This window comes from Myxine glutinosa, chromosome 11 (genome assembly GCF_964187855.1).
Source record: "Myxine glutinosa chromosome 11, kmMyxGlut1.1, whole genome shotgun sequence".
NCBI lineage: Eukaryota > Metazoa > Chordata > Myxini > Myxiniformes > Myxinidae > Myxine > Myxine glutinosa.
Genome location: NC_136271.1, coordinates 47693043 through 47717386, shown reverse-complemented (window position 1 = coordinate 47717386; position 24344 = coordinate 47693043). Strand labels below are relative to the sequence as shown.

Here is a 24344-nt window from a genome sequence, read left to right as displayed (position 1 = left end):
TCCTCCTGCCTTGATGGAGTACTGATCTCCCCTCTGGGCTGGCTCCCCTGCCTCACATCTTGCTCAGCTTGACGCCATGAAAACCAAGGCCTTTAATATTATTGGAATTTATTGTGATGAAACCGAGTCGATGGACCTATCACTTCGCCATCGCAGACAGGTCAATGATCTCTCTGTCGTCTACCACCTCCTTTCTAGTCTTACATCATCTGCTCTTTCTGTGGTTTGTCCTCACCAGTTTTCTGCAGGGCACACACGGTCCGCCATCAACCCCATTCTGGTCAAACTATCTAAATTCAGGATCAGTTCTCACCGCCACTCATTTCTTCGTCTTTTTTTCCAACCTGTGGAACCAACTTCGACATCCTCTTCAATGTCATTTTTCCCCCCAGGTCTTCAAGACAGCTGTTCACCACCATCTCAGAATGTCCCCAATCCAAAACAATGATATTTTCTACCCTGGATAATGCACCCCACGCTCAACCACACCAAGCCTCCTCCTTCCAAATTTCCAGTTTCCCCCCCTGAGAGTTTTCTTATGTATCCATATTGCCCACCGCATGTGTCCTCTCCTGCCCTCCATTCCCCCCCCCCCCCCCCCCCCACTGTTTGTCAGCCTCTCTCTGTCTTGGCCTTTGGCTCTGCTGTTGGTGTTTTCCCCTCTCTCTGCTGATCTTTTTGTCCCGTTGTGTCCTGGTCCATTAAGTGTACGCGTACTAGCTTTTCCACTGGCCTCGACTATGGATACAAAAAAAATCTATATTTCCTATATGAGCCGCCATTTTCTCAGAATCTCAATATTCCCAGATGTTGAGAGTGAGAGCATCACATTTGATTGGTCGAGAAAGTGTAAAATGGCCTCCTATCTTGTGTTGTTCGTATCCTTTATGACATCCCTAAAAACTTTGTTTTTAGTAAGTCTCTTGTTTGGACTGATTTCCAATGTTGTTTGATTGCCAAACACACAGACTAAAAAATATATATATATCGCACCCGTGTCTGAAGGAAGCGGTTCAGTTTGGCATTTTTATATAAAATAGGCAAAGCCAAGAAAAACGAAACCCTTTAGAATTACCCTTTAGAACACTCTAAACTTACCCTTTAGAACCCATTATAATTACCCTTTAGAACAATCTAGAATTACCCTTTAGAACACGTTAGGACTCATTGGAATTAGCCTTTAGAACCCTCTATAATTACCCTTTAGAACCCCTTAAACTTAAACACTGAGTATGAAAGGTTCTTCTTCTTCATTATGATGGACGGATTGAAGGAAGGACATAAGCAAATGTTGAAGCGGCTTCACCGCTTAAAAATTACCTTACTCCTTTCTGTGCATGCTCGATCGGGACGAGACTACAATTTTCCAAATTCAGAGCCAAAGTATGGCCAAAGTATATTTTCCTAAACTGTGGGTTTGTGTTCTGATTCGGGTTCTGCAGTGTTCAAAATATAACATTCAATTGAAATTAAGTAGTTTCTCAATCGTAGACTGACCTCTGTAAACAGACAAACAGAAAAAGTGAACCAATTGGTTAACAGCACTTTTCGCTTCGCGCATGGGTTATTAAAATACCACTTATACCTCTCAACCACATGGAACACCACAAACAACCCTCACCATTACCAGGATTGCTCAACAGTAAACCAGACTCGGTGATTTAATGGTTGGAGCATCCACTCTGAGTCTGGGAGGTCGGCTGCCTCAGATCATCTAAAAAAAATTTTTTTTAAACTAACTAGACAGTAAACTGTCATTAAGTTATATTAATTAGTTCCATGAGTCATTAGTCTTAACAAATATTCATCTTGACTGGGATGTGAATATCTATCGATCACATAATAAAATCATGCCATATTTGCATATGTAATAAACAGACATTGGATGTTTCTTCAAGGACATAATTTGTGCCTCTGTACTAGTGTTGGGACAGTCAGATGATATGAGCACTTACAGGTATGAATTTAATGACAGATATTTTTATGAAGGGGATGGAAGAAAAGAAATTGGAGAAATAAATAATTCCACATGAGCATTCACGCAAAAAAACAATTCTTTTCTACAAGATGTAATAATTGTAAAACAATTTAAATAGATAATTTGATCCTGGTATATAACAGCATGTCAAACTGATATGAAGGCCTGGCTGCTATCGGCATGTTATGAGGAGAAGCAAGCAATAATGTCCTCAACTATTATCAACCAATTATGAGCAAAATTAACACGTGTCCTAATTGGCAGAAGTGTGGCAATTTAAAGGGAAAAGGATGTCTACTGTCTGATTGCTGATGATTATATTTTGGGACCACAAATTACCTGTACAGCATATTGAACTCAATATGTTATCTCAGTTTACCATTCACTCCGGTTGCTAGGTATGCACTCATCAATAAGCTCTACAAACCTGTCAAAATGAATGTGTGCTCCTTAACCACATTATTTAATGTCTATGTGTGTTGGTGGCCCAACAATCTTTGTCACCTCTCCTCTGGTCTTGCTTTGCCCCAACTCCTCTATGTTCACCCAGTCACTCTTATCTGGGTTAAACTCCCCAAATCCAGGTTTAATGCACACCTCAACTCTTTTGTTCCTCTTTTTTCCCCCAATTGTAGAACTACCTTCCTGAGATGATTAAATCACACTCCTCCTTCCAGAGATTCAGGCTGGCGATGGACCACCAACTCATGTCATGTCCCATCCTTACCTGTGATCTTTTCTATGCTCATTAACTCTACCTAACCCAACTCTCTGCCTCGCATGTTACTGTGCTTCCCCAACTCTCCTTCCCTCCCCTTTTCCTGTTTGTTCCTTCCCTAGATTGTTGTGTCCATCTGTAGCCCCCATTTTTGCCCTCTTTTTTCCTCACTCGTCCATGAGCCTCAATTTTGTATACAAAGACAAGAATGCTTGGATGAAAATAAAAACTCATTTAAAAACAGAAGAAGGAAGGGTCATCACTACCCCTCAATCATTTGCATCCAGGTGGGTTTTGTGCTTTTTGAGGGGGAAAGCGTAATGTTTTTCGGTAGAGGTGAGAAATGAAGCTCTCACCTGTGCAAGTTTCATTTGCAGGTGTGCGAACACGTGTAGAAAGCCAACAACTGCATCCCACAGACGACTGTGAGCCAGGCTCTTCTGATTTCCAGTGCAGGGGCCCTACAGAATGGCAGGCTCTTGTCGATGAGAGAACGGTTTCAAATTGATAAAAGCATAAAGTGAGAAGAAACACATGGCAAAGATAAACATGAAGAAAAAGACATAAAATGTCATAGGCCCCATGGTTTTAGTAATTCTACTGTATAGAGGTAAAGGCCATCAGTCGGCCATCTTTGATCAGATCGCAAAATAAAGTGAGGCGCACGTGTTGGCTACTGTGTACTGTGCTTGTGCCGAGTTTGAACAAAATTGGACCATGCATGTTCAAGAAATGGTTGGCGAAACGTTTAAGTAACAAAATGGCTGCCAGTCGGCCATCTTGGATCTGATCTGGAAAGAAAATGACGTGCGTATTTAAGCCATCATTCATTATCTGTGTGCCAAGTTTGAACAACATCGGTAAATGCATGTTCGAGAAATGGTTGAGGATGTGTTAAACATTGGGTTTTTTTAAACTAAAATGGCCGCCAGTCGGCCATCTTTGATCGTATCGCAAAACAAAATGACGTGCATATGTACACCGTCATGTAGTGTCTTTGTGCCGATTATGAACAAAATTAGGCCGTACTTCTCCGAGATATGGTTGCGGACGCACGGACGCATGCACAGACACATGCACAAGTCCAACGGGGGCTAATAGATGACACAGGGGCCAAGCAAAATGAAGGAAGAAGGTAAAAACAATAAAAATTCCCAACATCAATAGGTGAAAAATCTAACCTGAATATACTCAGTGATTGAGTTGAAGATCTGTTTTGCCACCGTCATGGCCTTGGAGAAATTCCTTTGTCCTCGCTCATCAATCAGGTCTTTACCAGAGTAATACCAATAGAAATCACTGATCGATTCCTGTCGAAAATAATTAAATATGTGACTCCACTTCTGAAAATTTAAAATCAGGCAAGCAGGGTAGCTACTTTCTGTAGGTATCAATAGAATGGTGTAAAAGGCACCAGGATAGGTAGTGCCCGATTTCAAATTAATCATTTTCTGAGTCAGGGCCAAATTAGTGTTAATGGGAAAAGAGGAGTTTCTCTTTACAAAAGGTAAGCACAAGCAAAATTGTTTGTTGGGAGAGAAATATTTGGTCTTTAAATGGCTGGAGTACTCATGTACTTGGAATTGAATAATTGGACCGAGATCTCAGGTTCGGTGTCAGAGGTAAATATAAAATCACATTAAACAACAAGAAATTAAAATTGCATTAAACATAAATTAAAAAATAATTAAAATAACAAGAAAATAAATAAATCAACAAGAAGACGTCATGTGGAGCACTATACTTGCAAAATACGCCCCCCTCCTCCCCAAGAAAAAAAATTCCATTGGTACAGCAAATTGTCCATTTCAAGATTAAATATCATCAAGATTAAAATTGACAATCTTGATCAAAGCTCGGGTCAATAGAAAGAAAATTGACGATTTTTCAGATGAAAATGATTTTGGAAGGTTGGCCTTGAGTTGACCTTTGACCTTTTGACCTCAAAAATAGTTGCTTTCCCTATTTAGTGACTCAATGTGCAAATGCTGTTCAATTTTCACGTCAATCGGATGAAAATTGACGTTTTTTTCAGATAAAAAGTGATGATTTTGGAAGTTTCATCTCGAGTGGACCTTTGACCTTTTGACCTAAAAAATAGTATGTTTCCCAATTTAGTGACTCGATATGCAAATGCTGTTCAATTTTCAAGTCAATCGGTTGAGAATTGACGGCTTTTTAGATGAAAATTGATGATTTTTAAAATTTGACCTTGAGTTGACCTTTGACCTTTTGACCTCAAACAGTATGTTTCCCAATTTAGTGACTCGATATGCAAATGCTATTCAATTTTCAAGTCAATCGGTTGAGAATTGATGGCTTTTTAGATGAAAATTGATGATTTTTAAAATTTGACCTTGGGTTGACCTTTGATCTTTTGACCTCAAAAATAGTTCATTTCCCAATTTAGTGACTTGATTTACAAATGCTATTCAATTTTCAAGTCAATCAGATTTAAAATGGCGATTTTATAAATTTGACCTCCAGATGATCTTTGACCTTTGACCTCAAAATCAATAGGCCTCTCAATTGGGACGACTTATACATCTTGGTGAAGTTCTCGTGACGATCGGTTTAGAATTGTGACCTGTAGGCCGATGACAAACAGACAGTCAGACAGACAAACCGACAGAACCACAAACGGAACCGACCAATAAATAAATAAATAAATATTAAAAAAACAACCTTTAGAGGCCATATACCGACCGACCGACCAACGGAACCGACCAATATACTTGCAAAATCGAAGATTTGTAAAATCAATAATGTATTGTACAATCATGAATATAAATGAGGATTTCGAAGGAATGCCTTCCATTCACTACACAATTCTCCCTCGATTCCTTATTCTCATCACATTCTCATGAGATCCCATAAGGAATGCATTGGAGTTTTGTATGAGACTAATGAAGCCAATAAGATGGAGCTCATTGAACAGGCCTACCTACCTGTAGGCGCAGTAGGTAATCCACAGTAGAGATCACAATATTGATGGTTGTGTTGTTACCAACTTGAGTGCGCAGGTAATCCTGGAAATCTACGCATTAATTGAGACAGGTACATTGGTTACATGGAATGCGGCTCTGGATGTAACAGAATACCAAGGAAATGAAGTAAAGGCTCAAGGGTGACATGTTGTGATTGTACAAACTGAAGAAATGCCAATCTCTCTTGGATTGAACAAATAGCATCTATTGATATGGCATCACTTCAAACATTTACCTGTAAAGATGGCAGAGGTTCCTTGCAAGTCAAACTTGGCTTTCAAATATAAATTTACCTATTTCATGAATTTACAAGTCCATCACACATCTTGCATTGCATCGCCAATTATAAATGAAAAAAATTAAAAACTGGAATGTATTATGGATTAAATCAACAGGACGCTCATCGAGGTATGCTCGCCGTCGCGGCCCGTGGGAAGCATGGGGAAGATGATGCTTCAGGCATTAATCCTTCGTCAGGGCAAAAAGGGCCCTGCCATGCCTAAACGTACTCTTGTGTAGTCAAGTTAACATGAATTGCATTATTTCTCCTTAAAGTAGAATTTTATTGATTATATTTATAATTACAAATTTAAATACGAGAACTTTTCACGTGCCTTGATCAAATCTAGAATATGATCAAAGAAATGACTCAAAGGCCTTCTCTTGCAAAAGATACCAGCTTTAATAGCCATGCGATTATAGATGGGACAGTCGGACTTATATCCTCTCGGAAGTGTTAGCAAAATTTTATCAAAATTATCAAAAGTCTCCTGTGTTAGCAAAACATTATCCTCTGCTGACAATATACCATACGGCATTTTCAAATCTAATTACGCTGTGCTCACAAGACGAAAAGCGGGGTTAAGTGTTCGGTTGCGTCCGTACATACGTGCATATGTCGTACGTGTGTCTGCATTTTTAAAATTTTCTTGGCAACCGTTGGTCCGATTGACACAAAATTTTACCACACGAACAGGCCTCCGCCTGTATAATTTTTTTTATTCATAATTATGACGTCATCGGTCACGTGGTACGGACACCATCTTGGGCTTAGCACCTCTCTGTCTCTGAAACCGCTACATGGAAGAAAAAAAAGAAAGAAACGTGGCTCATTGTAAAGAACTCCACATGGGGAATAAGTGTTGTTAATGATGATGTCATTGGTGCCTTAGTTATGACGTCATAATTCGACAAGTACAATGCTTAGTCTGATCAGTTTGAAATTTCTTGAGCATGATCTATGCAACAATTATATTAGAGAATGTAAATTTATGATGTCATAGGTCATGTGGTCTGGCAGCCATATTGAATCAAATTTTTAAAAAAAACCTTAAAAAACAGAAGAGTTGGCTCACGCCAAGTTGACTGCATGGGGTAAGAATTCCATGTATACCATCCAGTTCTACAAGGAATTAAATGCAGGTCTGACAGAGGCACATCGACAACCACAGAGATCACCCAAATCATATATGGACATATCCAAATTATCTCATTGATATATGTTTCTATATACAGTATTGCATATACGATTTCCGTTTACATTTTCCTAACATTCTCACCAGCATTGTGGCCTTCGCAGAGTAGCTGAAGAAAGCGGAATAGATCGCAGGTGAACTCATCATCCTGCATGACCTTGTCTCCTGCATACACGACAAGGAATGGGCGCTGTGAGAGATCATTGCATTGATGGTGGAAGAAGCGTTCCTACTGTAATGGTGTAGGCCGATGGGATGTTTCACGGATCCTTTTTGCACAACGTGCAGTGAGTGTGCCCTGCATACAAGGTTGCTAATCTTTCACACAAAATTTTACAAACAGTTGGGATAATTATATTTTGAGACATGAACACTGACACGCGATTGCAGTTGAAGAAGCAAGTTTTAAAGAAGAAGGAGGAGCACTTCAGCTTGAGCAACAGACAGATGTCTCCAGCAGAATGGAATTGAGATGAACTTCCCAACATCTAATTTGCAATGATTGTATCCCTTAATGTCCATGATCAATTATCTTGATCAGACTCATCAGGTCTGCGGAGGCTAACCCCCGCTCTAGCAGGGAAAATGGCCTTAAAATGCATGTTGTTGTGGTGTAGATTCATCAGGTAGGATCAGACTCACTCAAACCTTTCATTTGTATCATCAGGTGATACAAATGAAATGTGCTTATGGCACATTATCATGGTAAGACTAAACCCATTCATCATGGAAGTACTTTTACGAACCCAAAGGTGGAGATAATAAAGTAGACATCACTCTTTTTATAATGTGGCATACAATGTGTGGTGGTGGATAAGCAGGTAATGTTTTGTGTGGTCACATGGCCCACAGATACAACAACGAATCATGCCGATTTCTAGTTCAGAGACTTCATATCAAGTAAAGATGTCATGTGCATTTCAATTGTTTCAATGATATTCACTTGATTCATTCATTGAATGAGAACATCCGTCCATTAAAGTAGATTTGTTGACTTTTCAATTGACAAAACATGGAAATGTTTTCATTTAACTTCGAAGTATAAGTAAGAGAAACACCATTTTCAATCTGCACAATTTTGCACAAATCACAACGGAAGCCAAACAGTTCAATCTGGTTTCATCAGACCACAGAATCTTGTTTCTCAGGGTCTGAGAGTCCTTTAGGTGCTTTTTTGCAAACTCCAAGCGGGCTTTCATGTGTCTTTCACTGAGGAGAGGCTTCTGTCTGGCCACCCTGCCATAAAGCCCAGATCGGTGGAGTGTTGCAGTGATGGTTGTCCTTCTGGAAGTTTCTCCCATCGCCACACAGGATCTCTGGAGCTCAGCCAGAGTGACCATCGGGTTCTTGGTCACCTCTCTTACCAAGGCCCTTCTCCCCCGATTGCTCAGTTTGGCCGGGCGGCCTGCTCTAGGAAGAGTCCTGGTTGTTCCAAACTTCTTCCATTTAAGAATTATGGAGGCCACTGTGCTCTTGGGAACCTTCAATGCAGCAGAGATGTTTTTGTAGGCTTCCCCAGATCTGTGCCTCGACACAATCCTGTCACTGAGCTCTGCAGGCAGTTCCTTCGACCTCATGACTTGTTTTTAGCTCTGATATGCATCGTCACCTGTGAGACCTTATATAGACAGGTGTGTGCCTTTCCAAATCATGTCCATTCAATTGAATTTACCACAGGCGGACTCCAATCAAGGTGTAGAAACATCTCAAAGATGATCAAGAGAAATGGGAGGCACCCGAGATAAATTTCAAGCGTCATAGCAAAGGGTCTGAATACTTGTGTAAATGTGATATTTCAGTTTTTTCTTTTTCATAAATTTGCAAAACTTTCTAAAATCCTGTTTTCTCTTTGTCATTACGGGGTATTGAGTGTAGATTGATGAGGGAAAAAATGAATTTAAACGATTTCAGCATAAGGCTGCAACATAACAAAATGTGAAAAAAGTGAAGGGGTCTGAATACTTTCTGAATGCACTGTACATATATACATATATACATATATATATACACATATATAGATATACAGACTCTCCTCGACTTACGACGGGGTTACGTTCCGACAAGCAGGTCGTAAGTCGAAGTGGTCGTAAGTCAAATCACCCCTTATGGACTTATTATATATTACTTATTACATATTTCCAAGTCCGTATTCCACCATAGCATCATTTGTTAGATTTTAAAAATACACAGAGGGAAACCAAGGGGAAACTGGGAGCCATAAAGATGGAGTGAAGAGGCACACCAGGAAATAACGAGGGTAACAGAGGAGGAAGAAGATATTGTGGCGGTTACCTTATGTGCAGGTAACCGCATGTGGCGGTTACCTTATGTGATTACCTTATTTGGGCATAATACACGTGCACGGGCCTGTTGGACTTGTGCTTGTGCGGACGTGACGCACGCGCGGTTGCCGGAGCCACGCCCTCCGAAGAGGGCTTTTGGCTTTATATAAGCATGCTGACTTCCGTTCGGGGTTAGTGTGCTGGATCTTGCTGTTACAATAAACCATCTTCGAACCCTACGAATGGCCTCGTTCTCTCGCCTTCCGCGACTCCTAAAATATTAAAAAAGAAGTCATTGTTATGATGGAGGAATAAATAGAGCTCCATGTGTTTGGTTATGTGTTTTGGGAACGCCATGTGCGTTAGGATCACATGAGATTTCGTGAGATGATGTCACATCATTCGGTCTAACGAATGAAGCAGTAATTTTACAAACTGCATGTATAATGTGCCTCATTTTGTTCGGGGAGCCAGAATACTGTGAGTCCACCTTTGAAATGTGAAAATAATTAAGTGAACGGACACTTTGAATTTGATGCACGCCTGGAACATATGACGTCAACACGTACTCTGCCAGGAAGTCAGTACATCGCGTATCGTATGGTACAGTACAAGCCTTCGCGTTTTACTTTGAACTCGCAGCTGTTTCTAAAGCAATCGGTGCAACTTTGTTTTCTTCGATTTGATCATTGAAATTCGCTCTAATTCTAAACAAGGGTGAAAGCTACTCAAGGTTTGGGGGTTGTATAGAATACAGTCCAACTTTAATCGGTCATCGGAACTGTACACTGATTGTAATCTGTCGGTACAGATTACTGAAAAATAGGTGATATCGGCCTGTTCTGATTGCCGGTTCAGATATCGGCACAGCACTAATTATATATATATATATATATATATCAGTGGATGCACTCTTCCTCTTGCTAGACATGATGATGGCAGTACGGTACACACACACTTATAGGCGATGGAGCTTTAGGGATGGTGTCAGCGTGAGGCACAGGGAGCAACTGAGATTTTTGCGACGGTCGTAAGTGCGAGTCGTCATAAGTCGCCTACGTCGTAACTCGAGGAGAGTCTGTATATATATATATATATAATTATATATATATATATATAATTATATATATATATATATATATATATATATATATATATATATATACACACACACATGTGTATATATATATACAGTCATGTGAAAATTAAGTACACCCCATGTAAAGTTTTGACTTTTTCAACATATTTCAACATACAGCTATTTGATCTTCATTTCAACAATATTGATAGATAAAGGTGATATAATATAACAAATATCATCCATCTGAGGGACGGCACACACATTACCAACTGGCATTGCCCACAAAACACCAGGATGACAGTTTATAGCTGCGTCGGGATTCAAACCCAGCCTAGACCGCTTATAGGTGAGTATGTGTACCTCTAGAATACCCTGTCAATACAATATGCCAATAATACTATTGGAAAACAGTAATATGAATAAATAAAAAGGCTGATTGTGGGAAGATAGTGTTATTGATATGATATGTGGTGTTTGTGAAAATTTTAAAAAGGAAACAACAAAATGATCAGTAATGATCGAAATAATCACAAATATCTGTAAAACTGAAATGCATTTCGGGTCTATCGGACAACAGAACTTTTCTCTTAAAGAAATTTCAATGCAGATCATCTATTGTTTTAAAAAATAAAATAATAAAATAATAAATACTTTTTCTCACAAAAAGCAAGCAGTAATTTAGTGCTTCGTGAAAGATCTTAAAATGTATTTAAAATATAACAAATACATGATATTTTATTGGAATTTTGTTATGAGTGCAACACGATTCAGACATCTAATCGAATGCATGATTCTACCTGCCTCATCTACCTGTACCCACTGCGATTATGAATATGATACTCGAGTTTAGTCGGAGTATGTGCAGATACAACAATTCTCTCCAATCTCATTTGATATACGACGATATACTACAAGGAAATGTGATACAGGAGGACATTTGGCTCATCGTGCCTGTGCTTTATCAATATCTTCCATCCACATAGTGAACATATTTCTGGCTTCTCATCACAACACGTTATCTTGTTGTTCTCATTCCGCCATTGATCATTTTCACGATTCCCGGATTCCACTTGACATGGTAAAGTTATGTTAGCACAAACAAACGTGCAAGCACTCAGGCACACACTCGAAAAGAGATATACATTGTTTGTTTGTTTGTTTGTTACATTGACTTATAAGATAGAAGAGGTACAGAGATACCTGGCTCTGGGAACAGCAACAACAACTGATGATGATCAAAATAAAAAATGGACAAATAAGAGAAGTAGGCAAAATAACGACGGCGAAGGCTGAAAACGCCAAATTAAATGAGTGCAAAACTCTGAAAATCAGGTAAAAAAAAAAAACCAAGGAAAGGCACAAAAATTGGTAGGAAAAAACAAGCAGGACAAGTAGGTGATCAAAAATAAATAAGGTTAATCCACAATAAGGAAAGATGAGGAACTGTGGGAAACCAAAAAGAAAACACAATTTTTTTTTAATGTGAGTTCACTCAAAATAACAAAAACACGCCTTTATGGCCAAGATCAGGGTCTTATCAGCCTAAAGGTTAGGCCTGTGATGAAGACCGTTATGTTAGCAACACCAGAAAATAAGTTTCCCTCACCACCTAAAGCTGAGATGAAAGGCACCCATATACATAGGAAATGGGGAGAGAGACACATGGGTTTATGTTAAATATACATTAGCGACCGTCTGTGGCATGTCTACAAAGCTAATGTGCTATAAAACAGGCCTCGTCAATGCTTACAGACTGAGAAACATGCATGTTGCACATCAACAACCGGTTATGCGTTTCAATGTGAATGGGATGTCCCAGGACACACTCATGGAGTCACAGTTGGAACTTTGTCGATGCTTTTCCTCGAAGACTATTTGATCGTGGAGACAAAGAAACTTCGGCTCATCAACTGTGTATGGACCGGGGGAGGGGGTTGGGGAGAAGGGGGATGGGAGAGGGGGCATGGGTGGGGGGAATTGCAAATGGTGGCAACTTGATGTGTTTCGCTGGATAATACGAGTCGGTTGCGAGTTGGTTCGAGATGTGGAAAGTAAGTCGATAGAGGTTAAGCTTGTGTTCACCACCGAGCATTAAAATTTCCTTGTTTCAGCTTTCATCGGTATAATCATCAGTAGGAATATAGAAACACTAAACTTAAAATCCATCCTTTTTTGGGGAAAAAAGATGGTTATACGTTAGCTGAACAAACAAAAAACATACATACTGACCTTGTTCATGGGAAGTGGCTGGCATTGTGGGGACAAGGAAAGAAATAAAAAAACAAGTAGATTTTAGTGACGTTTGACCTGAGCACATGTTCAGTGACTTCAGTTACCAAACAATGATTGAACGGGTGTAGAAGGATTCAATAATATCAAATACTGGAGTCATGAGAAAGTTATACATGTGCCTATAAAGACATGTACGAGGGTCAGTACGAAAGTATTGCCTCATATTTTATTCCTCGTTAAACATCACGTTAACGATTAAACTTCCTTGGAAAATCCATGCATCCTTGTCAAATTCCTGGTCAATTTCCCCTTCATCCTCATCACCATCGATGAATGTTTTCTACCTTTTAACATTATGCCGGCATTATGCATTACTAGGGCGTGCCCGTACGTGGGTGCAAAAAAACATGCGTGCAAACAACAACAACAAAAAAAAACTTTGAAACCACGTGGCAATAACGACCACAGAACCCCCCCCTCTATTTACATGAAATGGTTTGGTCCATTCGCAAAGCCAAAGCGAACGGCTTGCGAGTACGGTAGAACCCCCCCCTCTATTTACATGAAATGGTTTGGTCCATTCGCAAAGCCAAAGCGAACGGCTTGCGAGTACGGTGACCATAGCTTGGGAACCACTTGTCCGATTAATTTCAAACCTTGAAAAGGCACATCCTCGGGACCCCAGCAATATACCTGGCAAGTTTCAAGTATATCGGACCGGTAGTTGTCGAGAAACAGCGGTCACAGACAAACACACACACACACACACACACACACACACACAGACACACAGAGATTACTGGAATTATAGATAGATGCCGGCACTGTTTAATTATTGGTTGTAATTGCTTAGCCAATTGAGGACAGCCTCCTTCATGTCATCATCACCTTCAGAGCGGAGTCCACGTAATAGACCAAAGGGATGGTGGTCCGAAGGTGGAAGATTCAGATTGGATACAAGGTGCGGCTGCACAGACAAAATGATCAAACGATGGGTTTACCTCAGAACATGGCATGCAGGCTGGTGTACAGCCTGGTCTTGTCAAGATGAAGCAACACCTTGAACATATCTTGGTGGGGGCCCCTCTCACTGTACCGGTCTTTTCAGTTTCTTCAGTTCTCGATGTGTGGCTCATAATTTGTCATCGGACCCTTTGGCACAAAGTCGACAAGTAGAGCGCCTTCCTTGTCCCAGACACAGTGACCAGTTGAGTCTGAGATCTAGCTGAGAGTTGAGGCGAACTTCTTCCTTCATTGTGATACTTCATAGTGCTACTCCACAGATTAATGCTTGGTTTTTAGATCTAAACGGTCCAACCACAACACGTCTCCTATGATTATGCGTGACAGAAATGCTTCACCTTCAGCTTCAACATGTTTCAGGAGTTCATAACAGGTCTCCCAATCGTCTTCGTGGATGGCATTGAGAATTTAAGGCACCCAGAGTGCACACACCTTAGAGTACCTGAGATCCTCGATAATGCTCATGACTGCTATCTTTCCGACACCTACTGCTTCACACCAATCTTGTATGGTGCTGCATCAATCATCATGAATGAGCTCTGTCACTTGCCAATTGTTTGCAGGTGTCAGCATCATGGCAGAGTGACCACTGCATGGCTTTTCATTGAGATCGGTTTCTTCCTTCTCAAAATGTTTTGCTCCCTGTCGAATTGTGCTCACATCAAGGTAGAGTGACCATATACATTTCAGATGCACACGGATAGGATATAAGCTGTCATAAAAAAATTATAAATAATTAATCAGAGCTCTCTGCTTTGTATACACTTCCAAGTGAGCAGCCATTTCAGAGTGGTCAGGTGACCAGTGTCAGTCAGGTTAGAAAGTTTTGGGAAAAACTATTCTCTGAATATTTTTTTTTTATTGCCATGCTATGAGGGCATTGCTGAAAATAAAACAATATAAAATAAAAGGTAAAATTACTTTCATACTGACCCTGCACATATCATTCATTCATTGCTAATGTATAACCTTCTCATTATGCCAATAGCAAATATTATTGAATGTTCATTGCTCTGGAAACCATTAGATAGGTGTGATGTTCATCAGGCCATCGGATTTATCCGCAAATGATAATTTGCAGCCCAGCTGGCTTATTGGTATCGTGGTTTAAAATTTTTAAATTTTATATATTGGTATAGTGGAACAATAATCACTGTATAGTGGTTTTAAAAATATTTTTTCACAAACTTGAAATTTGTGAAAGGCAGAGAATAGGAAAATGCACTGATTTGAAAAATTATGTTTTTAACTCATTGTCAACACAATAATTCAACCAACATCTGATCTATATCGACTATACGATGAATTATACAAAATATGACAGATTACAAAATGCAAAATAAAATGCGAGTAAAGAGAGGGATCATACAAGACGATGTGTATACAGTATTTTGAATTTTGATCTATACTATAAGAGGGATGTTTGTCTGTTTGTCTGTGTATGTCACCATTTTCCCCAGAGATTGCCCAAAGGATCTTCGACAAACCTTTAGAGGTTCATCAGTGGATGTCGGGGAGTGCAAAAAAAAGCATTTACATTTTTTTTGAAAAGAAAAGCTTGATTTTTTTGTGTGATGTTCATTTTTTTGTAATTGCTTAGCCAATTGTGATGTGATGTGATGTTCATTTTGATGTTCATTTGATGTTCATTTTTTGTTGGTTCATTTGGTGTTTGGTGTGATGTTCATGTTTTGGTGTGATTTTTCTTAATCGCTCTAAGATGCCTCAACCTTGGTAACTCTGTGAAAGGTAATATTAAATGATCCTCGACCACATTCCTAAGTGGGGATGGGTCGTGGCCAAAACAGTCGGCACAGTCGTGGCCAAAAATATTGGCACCCTTGCACTTTTTTCAAATAACTCACAATTTTCGCTAAAAATAAGTTGAAATTGACAAAGGTATTTGGTCTCCACAATTCTTAATTTCACTGTTAATATTCCAGAACCTTTGTTTTTGATTCAGAACTTAATATGTCCTTTTAAATCTGAACATAAAAAGAAATGGCATTGAGAAAATTATTGACACCCAGGACTTAATATTTGGCAGCACAGCCTTTGGACAAAATAACTGCAGTCAAGCACTTCCTATAGCCATGAATGAGCTTCCTACACCTCTCGACTGGCAGTTTGTTCCACTCTTCTAGTGCAAACTGCTCCAGTTCTCACAGATTTTAAGGGTGCCTTCTCCCAACTGCTGTTTTCAGATCTCCCACAGGTGTTCAATGGGATTTCGATCTGGACTCTGCTGGCCACTTCAGAACAGTCCAGCGTTTTGTCTTGATCCATTCCTGGGTGCTTTTTGAAGCGTGTTTGGGGTCATTATCCTGCTGCAAGACCCATGACCTTCAACGGAGGCCCAGCTTTCTGAAACTGAGTTGAACATTGCGCTCCAAAATGCCTTGGTAATCTCCTGATTTCATGATGCCATGCACACTTTCAAGGCACCCAGTGCCAGAGGCAGCACAGCAACCCCAAAACGTCACTGAACCTCTTCCATGTTTGACTGTAGGGAAGGTGTTCTTTTATTTGAAGGCTTCGTTTTGTTTTCTGTAAACAGAGATGATGGATGTGCTTTATCAAAAAAACTCTAATTTGGTCTCATCTGTCCACAGGACATTGGCCCAGAAGGATTCTGGCTTGTTCAGGTGTGTTTTGGAAAACTCCAGGCGGGCTTTCTTATCTCTCCCTCACCAGTGGGGTCCACCATGGGTCTTCTACCATAGAGCACCTTTCATTGAGTTGGTGACGGCCAGATGGTGCGAGTTGAAACTGTCATACCTTGTGTCTGAAGGTCAGCTTGAATCTGTTTGACAGTTGATCAAGGTGCTTTCTCCACCATTAGAACAATCCTTCGCTGCAATCTTCACTCACATTTTCTCTTGCGGCCATGTCCAGGGAGGCTGACTACAGTGCCATTGGCCTTAAACTTCCTGATAACATTGCAGGGTATGGTGGACACAGGAACATCAAGGTCTCTGGAGGTGGACTTGTAGCCTTGAGATTGTCCATGCTTGGCTACAATCTTGTGTCTGACCTCCTCAGACAATTCTCTGGTTTTCTTTCTTTCTTTCTTTCTTTCTTTCTTTCTGGCATGGTTTTCTCCATGCTCATTGCAGTACACACAGCGACACAAAACAGCAGAATGACTCCTTTTCTCCATTCAAACTGGTTGAATTGAGTGATTTTTATTTTGCAGGCACCTGCAACTCACCACAGGTGAGTTCAATTCCAAAGTAAAGGAGAATCACCTGCTTGAAATGTAATTATTTATAACAACTTCTAAAAGGTGCCAATAATATTGTCCAGGCCATTTTAGGATTTGTGTGGAATAAGCTAAGATTTAGTAATTTTTCAGGTTTTTTTGTTTTGTTCCACTGCAAACCAAATAAATTAATCTGTGGATAACAAAATATTTTTTAATTTCAACAGTTTTCTGGAAGATATGATGCATTATTTGAAAAAAGTGCAAGGGTGCCAATATTTTTGGCCATGACTGTAAGTATCTTAGGTACCCATAAAATCTAGAAAAATAAAATTTGATTTCTTCAACATGTCAACGGGATGAGAACAGCAATGGGCAAAACACTTCATGACAATTCCTTTCTCTTTCATGTGGATTATTTGGAATCATGTGATGGCGAGTGAGTAAATGTGTGAGTATGTGCGGCACTACAGATCTATATGAATATTTTCAGGAGTTAGACGCAGCAAGTCGTGCTACCAGATATGAAGAAAGGTGAACATTTCAACACCTTTGAGATCTAAACAATACACCAAGGAAGTGGTGTTCATCTGAGAGAGATTAGTGTGCGCACATCGAGTCGCAGGAGTCAATGTTATTTATATGGAATTACATGGGTAGGAAATGTGCTCAATGGCTCAAGCATAACGATATAAACAAGAAGAAGTCATGCGGAGCACGATACTTGCAAAATCCACCCCCCCCCCCCCAAGGAAAAAAAAATTCCATTGATACAGCAAATTGTCCATTTCATCAAGATTAAAATTGACAATCTTGATCAAAGCTCGGGTCAATAGGAAGAAAAGTGACGATTTTTCAGATGAAAAATGATTTTGGAAGGTTGATCTTGAGTTGACCTTTGACCTTTTGACCTCAAAAATAGTCAGTTTCCCTATTTAGTGACTCAATATGCAAATGCTGTTCAATTTTCAAGTCAATCGGATGAAAATTGAGGATTTTAGAAATTTGGCCTATGTTGACCTTTTGGCCAATGTTGACCTCAAGAATACTTGGTGGTTGAATTCAGTGACCAGATATGCAAGTCCTCTTCAAATGTCGTCAATTGGATGAAAATTGAGGATTTTAGAAATTTGGCCTATGTTGACCTTTGGCCGATGTTGACCTCAAAATACTAGGTGGTTGAATTCAGTGACCAGATATGCAAGTCCTCTTCAAATTTCAAGTCAATTGGATGAAAATTGAGGATTTTAGAAATTTAGCCTATGTTGACCTTTTGGCCTAAGTTGACCTCAAAAATACTTGGTGGTTGAATTCAGTGACCAGATATGCAAGTCCTCTTCAAATTTCAAGTCAATTGGATGAAAGTTGAGGATTTTAGAAATTTGGCCTATGTTGACCTTTTGGCCTAAGTTGACCTCAAAAATACTTGGTGGTTGAATTCATTGACCAGATGTGCAAGTCCTCTTCAAATTTCAAGTCAATCGGATGAAAATTGAGGATTTTAGAAATTAAGCAAAGTTGGTGACCTTTGGCCTATTTTGACCTTTTGACCCCCAAAACAATAGGCTTCTTGCTTTTGACCAACTCAACTGTTTGGTGAAGTTTCGTGAAGATCGGTTGAAAATTGTGACCTGTAGGCCGGTGACAAACAAACAGACAAACAAGAGGACGTCATGCGTAGCACAATACTTGCAAAATCACCCCCCCCCCCCCCCACCCCCAAGTTTTCCATTGATACAGCAAATTGTCCATTTCATGAAGATTAAAATGTACAATCTTGATCAAAGCTCGGGTCAACAGGATGAAAAGTGACGATTTTTTAGATGAAAAATGATGATTTTAGAAGTTTGACCTTGAGTTGATCTTTGACTTTTTGACCTCATAAATAGTTGGTTTCCCAATTCAGTGAGGCAATGCACAAATGCTGTTCTATTTTCAAGTCAATCGGATGAAAATTGATGGGATTTCAGATGAAAATTGATGATTTTTGAAGTTTGACCTGGAGTTGACCTTTCACCTTTTGACCTCAAAAATAGTTGGTTTTCCTATTTATTGACACAATGTGCAAATGCTGTTCAATTTCCAAGTCAATCGGATGAAAATTGACGATTTTGGAAGTTTGACCTTCAGTTGACCTTTTCCCTTTTGACCTCAAAAATAGTTGGTTTCCTAATTCAGTGAGGCAATATGCAAATGCTGTTCAATTTTCAAGTCAATCGGATGAAAATTGATGGTTTTTCAGATGAAAAGTGATGATTTTGGAAGTTTAACCTTGAGTTGACCTTTGGCCTTTTAACCTCAAAAGTAGTATGTTTCCCAATTTAGTGACTCGATATGCAAATGCTGTTCAATTTTCAAGTCAATCGGATGAAAATTGACGGTTTTTCAGATGAAAAGTGATAATTTTGGAAGTTTAACCTTGAGTTGACCTTTGGCCTTTTAACCTCAAAAGTAGTATGTTTCCCAATTTAGTGACTCGATATGCAAATGCTGTTCAATTTTCAAGTCAATCGGTTGAGAATTGACGGCTTTTTGGATGAAAATTGATGACTTTTAAAATTTGACCTTGTGTTGACCTTTGACCTTTTGACCTCAAAAATAGTTCATTTCCCAATTTATTGACTCAATATACAAATGTTATTCAATTTTCAAGTCAATCGGATTTAAAATGGCGATTTTAGAAATTTGACCTCCAGGTGACCTTTGACCTCAAAATCAATAGGCTTCTCAATTGGGACGACCTAGACAACTTGGTGACGTTTCGTGACGATCGGTTTAGAATTGTCACTTGTAGGCCGGTTACAAACAGACAAACAGACAGACAGAACCACAAACGCAACCGACTAATATCTATCTATAATTCCAGTAATCTCTGTGTGTTTGTTTGTACGTTTGTACGTTTGTACGTTTGTTTGTTTGTCTGTGACCGCTGTTTCTCGACAACCACGGGTCCGATATACTTTAAACTTGCCAGGTATATTGCTGGGGACCCGAGGATGTGCCTTTTCAAGGTTTGAAATTAATCGGACAAGTACTTACCGAGCTATGGCGATTTAGCCGTTCGCCGTTCGCTTTGGCGTTGCGAATGGACCAAACCATTGCATGTAAATAGAGGGGGGGGTTCTGTGGTCGTTGCGAATGGACCAAACCATTCATGTAAATAGAGGGGGGGGGGGTTCTGTGGTCGTTACTGCCACGTGGTTTCAAAGTTTTTTTTTGTTGTTGTTGTTTGCACGCATGTTTTTTTGCACCCACGTACGGGCACGCCCTAGGATGTTTACACACACACACCCCTACACAAATTTTTTTTTTTTTTTTTTTTGGCAAGGAACGGGCACCCACGTACGGGCACGTCCTAGCTTATATATAGTACGGGCATGCCCTAGTACTTGAAAAATCTTTGATTTTGCAAGTAACAATTTACTACTAAAGATGTCATGGGAGGCAACACACAACCTGTTTCATAAATAGGAGCATGTCTTGAGAGTGTGAAGAAAATTTCTCCATAGCACGGCACTGAGTAACTGGTGGATATTGTTTGTGAGATGAACCCTAATGATCTTTACAAAGGCCGCTCCATATTCAGTGCTTATGCTATGAGCACATTACCGAGGACCGTTTCAAAGGTTTCAAACCTTATTTTAAATTGGAGTCATTTACAAGGAAAACAAGTGAATCCTCTTGGATTGCGCTGAGGTTCGGGCATGGAATTTCTAGGAGGAAGTATAATTTGTATGCAATGAAAGTACATGTAATATGGGATCGAGTAAGATTTGACATATCTACTTTTGTTATTCCCGATTCCTCATTATTTCAGAGTACATAGGCATAATGTATATGACAATAAAAATCAGTATACAGAATTATTTTATTTAATTAATGCAAAGGAATTGGAAAGTCCGCCACGAATTTTTAATATATCTCGCCATTTTCCCGTCTGTTATTTTAGGCGGTGTATGACCGACCGTGCAGCGATTTAAAAAAAATATATCTTGGCAATTTTTTCAACCGAGTCTAACACTATGTTAGCGACTGTTAAAAATGAAATGATATATTGTAGCGGCTGCCGCTGAGTTTTCACAATCGCCTTGCACCTATCAAGGACGCGGAGCGATCACCATGCCGGGCTCGTCCAGGACGCCCAGGCTCGCCCTCAACTTGCCAGGCCGCAGCCAGGACGCTGGGCCACGCCCCCTGGCGCCGGGCCTGGGCAAACCCCCTGGCGGAATAGATATATATTGCTGACTGATAAACGGTTTTTCAGAGTGCCTGAGTGTTTGATTTCATTAAAGCAACTCAGATGAATTCTAGCTTTTTGTCGCGTCCATTCTTCCGATCGACGTGGGAGCCCCGGCTCCTTCATTGGTGACCTATCGACATGGACACGGCAGTCGCCCTTAAACTGCCTACCTTCTGGGAGGCTCACGCGGCGGTTTGGTTCGCACAGGCGGAGTCCCTGTTCGCCCTGCGAGGCATCACGGCCGACGACACCCGCTTCCACCATGTGGTAGCTGCGCTCGGGTCGGTTACCGCGGCCCGCGCCCTGAGCCTCCTCGAAAGCCCGCCAGCCGCTGACAAATACGGCGCGATTAAGAAGCTGCTCCTCGATGCTTTCGCCCTCCCATCGGCGGAACGCGCACGGCGCCTGCTCGATCTGCCTGAGCTCGGCGACACGCGCCCTTCCGAGCGCATGGACTACATGCTTTCACTGCTCGGCGAGCACTCTCCGGCATTCCTGTTCCGGGAGCTGTTCTTCCGTCAGCTGCCTAACCCGGTACGCCTCGCCCTTGCAAGCACGACGATCACAGATCCCCGGGCCCTTGCCAGAGAAGCCGACAAGATCTCCGCCGCAGGACAGCGCATCGTAGCGGCGACATGGGACCCACCGCCGTCCGACGCAACACCCAGGGCGCCCGAGCACCCGGCACGGTCGACGGCCGAACTGCCGACGCCATTGGCGGCCGCTCTACCGAGCCGACCACCTCCGGCACGACGACCGAGGCCTCCACCTGACCAAGCGTGGTGTTACTATCATGCCAGGTTCGGACAGAAGGCCCGGACATGCCGACCCCCGTGCACCTTCGGCAGGCCGGGAAACGGCCGGGCCGGCGTTCATTACCAGCCATGAGCGCCGGCCACACGGGCAACTTACTGTTCATCACGGATAAAGCGTCCGGACGGCGCTTCCTGTGCGACACCGGCGCCCAACTGAGCGTCATACCCGCCTCTGACCAGGACAGGCAATCCGCGGTTTGCGGCCCCTCCTTAGTTGCGGCCAACGGATCGACTATCCGCACCTTCGGCCCGCGCAACGTCACCCTCTGCTTCGGCGGCCAACGCTTTGCTTGGACGTTTGTAACCGCCAACGTGCCCGTGGCTCTGCTAGGCGCCGACTTGTTCTGCGCACACGGACTGCTGGTGGACGTCCAACGGCGTCGTTTAATCAACGCTGAAACCTTCAGCTCCCTGGTATGCACATTGAGCAGCTCCGCGCCGACCGAGCTGGCATGCGCCGTCCCGGCGGCGAACGAGTTTGCTCGCCTGCTCACGGAGTTCCCGGCCCTCACGCGGCCGACGTTTTCGGCCGTCGCAGTACGGCATGGGATCGAGCACCACATACCAACCACGGGCCCGCCGGTCTACGCCAGGGCCCGCCGCCTCGACCCAGCCAAGCTCGCCGTAGCGAAGGCCGAATTCGACGCGTTGGAGCACCTCGGCATCGTGCGGCGCTCCGATAGCGCGTGGGCCTCGCCACTGCACATCGTGCCAAAGCCGGGGGGTGGATGGCGCCCGTGTGGCGACTACCGCCGTCTCAATGACGCTACCACCCCCGACAGGTACCCGATCCCGCATATCCAAGACTTCTCCGCCCGTCTGGCGGGACGGGTCATTTTTTCGAAAATTGACCTCATACGGGGATATCACCAGGTACCTGTCAGGGCGGCCGACGTCCCTAAAACGGCAGTCATCACGCCGTTCGGCTTATTCGAATTCTTGCGGATGCCGTTTGGTCTCAAGAACGCGGCTCAGGCGTTCCAGCGCTTGATGGACGGCGTGCTGCGTGACCTGCCGTTCCTTTTCGTTTACCTGGACGACATCCTCGTCGCCAGCACGTCCCGGGCCGAGCACCTCCTCCACCTCCGGACACTGTTCGAGCGCCTCAGCGAGCACGGCCTCATCGTCAACCCGGCCAAATGCCACTTCGGCACGACGGCCGTTGATTTTTTGGGCCATCACATCACCAAGAACGGGGCCGTGCCGCTGCCAACCAAGGTCGAGGCCATCACCACGTTCCCGCGTCCCCGCACCATAAAGGCCCTGCAGGAATTCCTGGGAATGGTGAATTTTTATCACCGCTTCGTGCCCCGCGCTGCTCAGCTCATGCGGCCCCTCTACGAAGCCCTCCGGGGCATGCCGGCCAAGCACGACATCGCCTGGTCCGCAGCAATGGATGCGGCCTTCCAAGGCTCAAAGCGGGCCCTCGCCGACGCAACACTGCTCGCTCACCCGGTGCTCAACGCTCCCATCGCCCTCACCACGGATGCCTCCGACTACGCGGTGGGCGCCGTACATGAGCAATGGGTGAACGGGGTTTGGCAGCCACTCGCTTTTTTAAGCCGGCAGCTCCGGCCGAACGAGCTCAAATACAGCACGTTTGACCGGGAGCTCCTCGGTCTACACCTGGCCGTCCGCCATTTCCGCCACCTCCTGGAGGGCCGACCTTTCACGGCGTTCGTCGACCACAAGCCGTTGGTTTACGCCATGGCCAAGGTCACGGAGCCATGGTCGGCCCGCCAACAGCGCCACCTCTCCGCCGTGTCGGAGTTTACCACGGACATCCGGCACGTCGCCGGCAAAAACAACGCCGTGGCCGACTGTCTTTCCCGGGCCAGCGCGAACGCGGTCCACCTGGGCGTGGATTTTGCGCTTATGGCGGCGGACCAAACCACCGACACCACGGTGCAAGCCCTCCGGGCGGCGGACACGGGCCTCCGCCTGGCCGACATCCCCTGCGCGGACACTGTCCTGCTCTGCGACGTCTCCCAAGGCCAGCCTCGCCCCATCGTGCCCGTCGCCTGGCAACGCCGCATCTTCGCCTCCCTCCACGGCCTTTCCCACCCGGGCCGGAAAGCTTCCCAGAAGCTGGTGTCGGCGCGTTTCATCTGGCACGGCCTTCGTCGGGACGTCCGCGATTGGACCAGCGCCTGCACGGCCTGCCAACGGGCCAAGGTCCACCGACACACCCAGGCCCCGCTGGCACCTTTCACCGTGCCCGAACGACGTTTCGACCACGTCAACGTGGATCTGGTGGGCCCCCTCCCCCCGTCACGGGGGTTCACACACCTGCTCACCATGGTGGACAGGA

General features: G+C 42.9%; 1 protein-coding gene across 1 annotated transcript in view; it reads right to left on the bottom strand.

The window, feature by feature from the left end:
• Positions 1 to 24344, bottom strand: part of LOC137436654 (ryanodine receptor 2) — a 344268-nt gene that overhangs the window by 52999 nt on the left and 266925 nt on the right. The window contains exons 85-89 of the mRNA XM_078786637.1: positions 12751 to 12768; positions 7243 to 7323; positions 5645 to 5733; positions 3878 to 4006; positions 3053 to 3157 (exon numbers count right to left, since the gene is read on the bottom strand). Coding sequence (XP_078642763.1) covers positions 3053 to 3157; positions 3878 to 4006; positions 5645 to 5733; positions 7243 to 7323; positions 12751 to 12768 — 422 coding nt within the window. The remainder of the gene's footprint in view (positions 1 to 3052; positions 3158 to 3877; positions 4007 to 5644; positions 5734 to 7242; positions 7324 to 12750; positions 12769 to 24344) is intronic.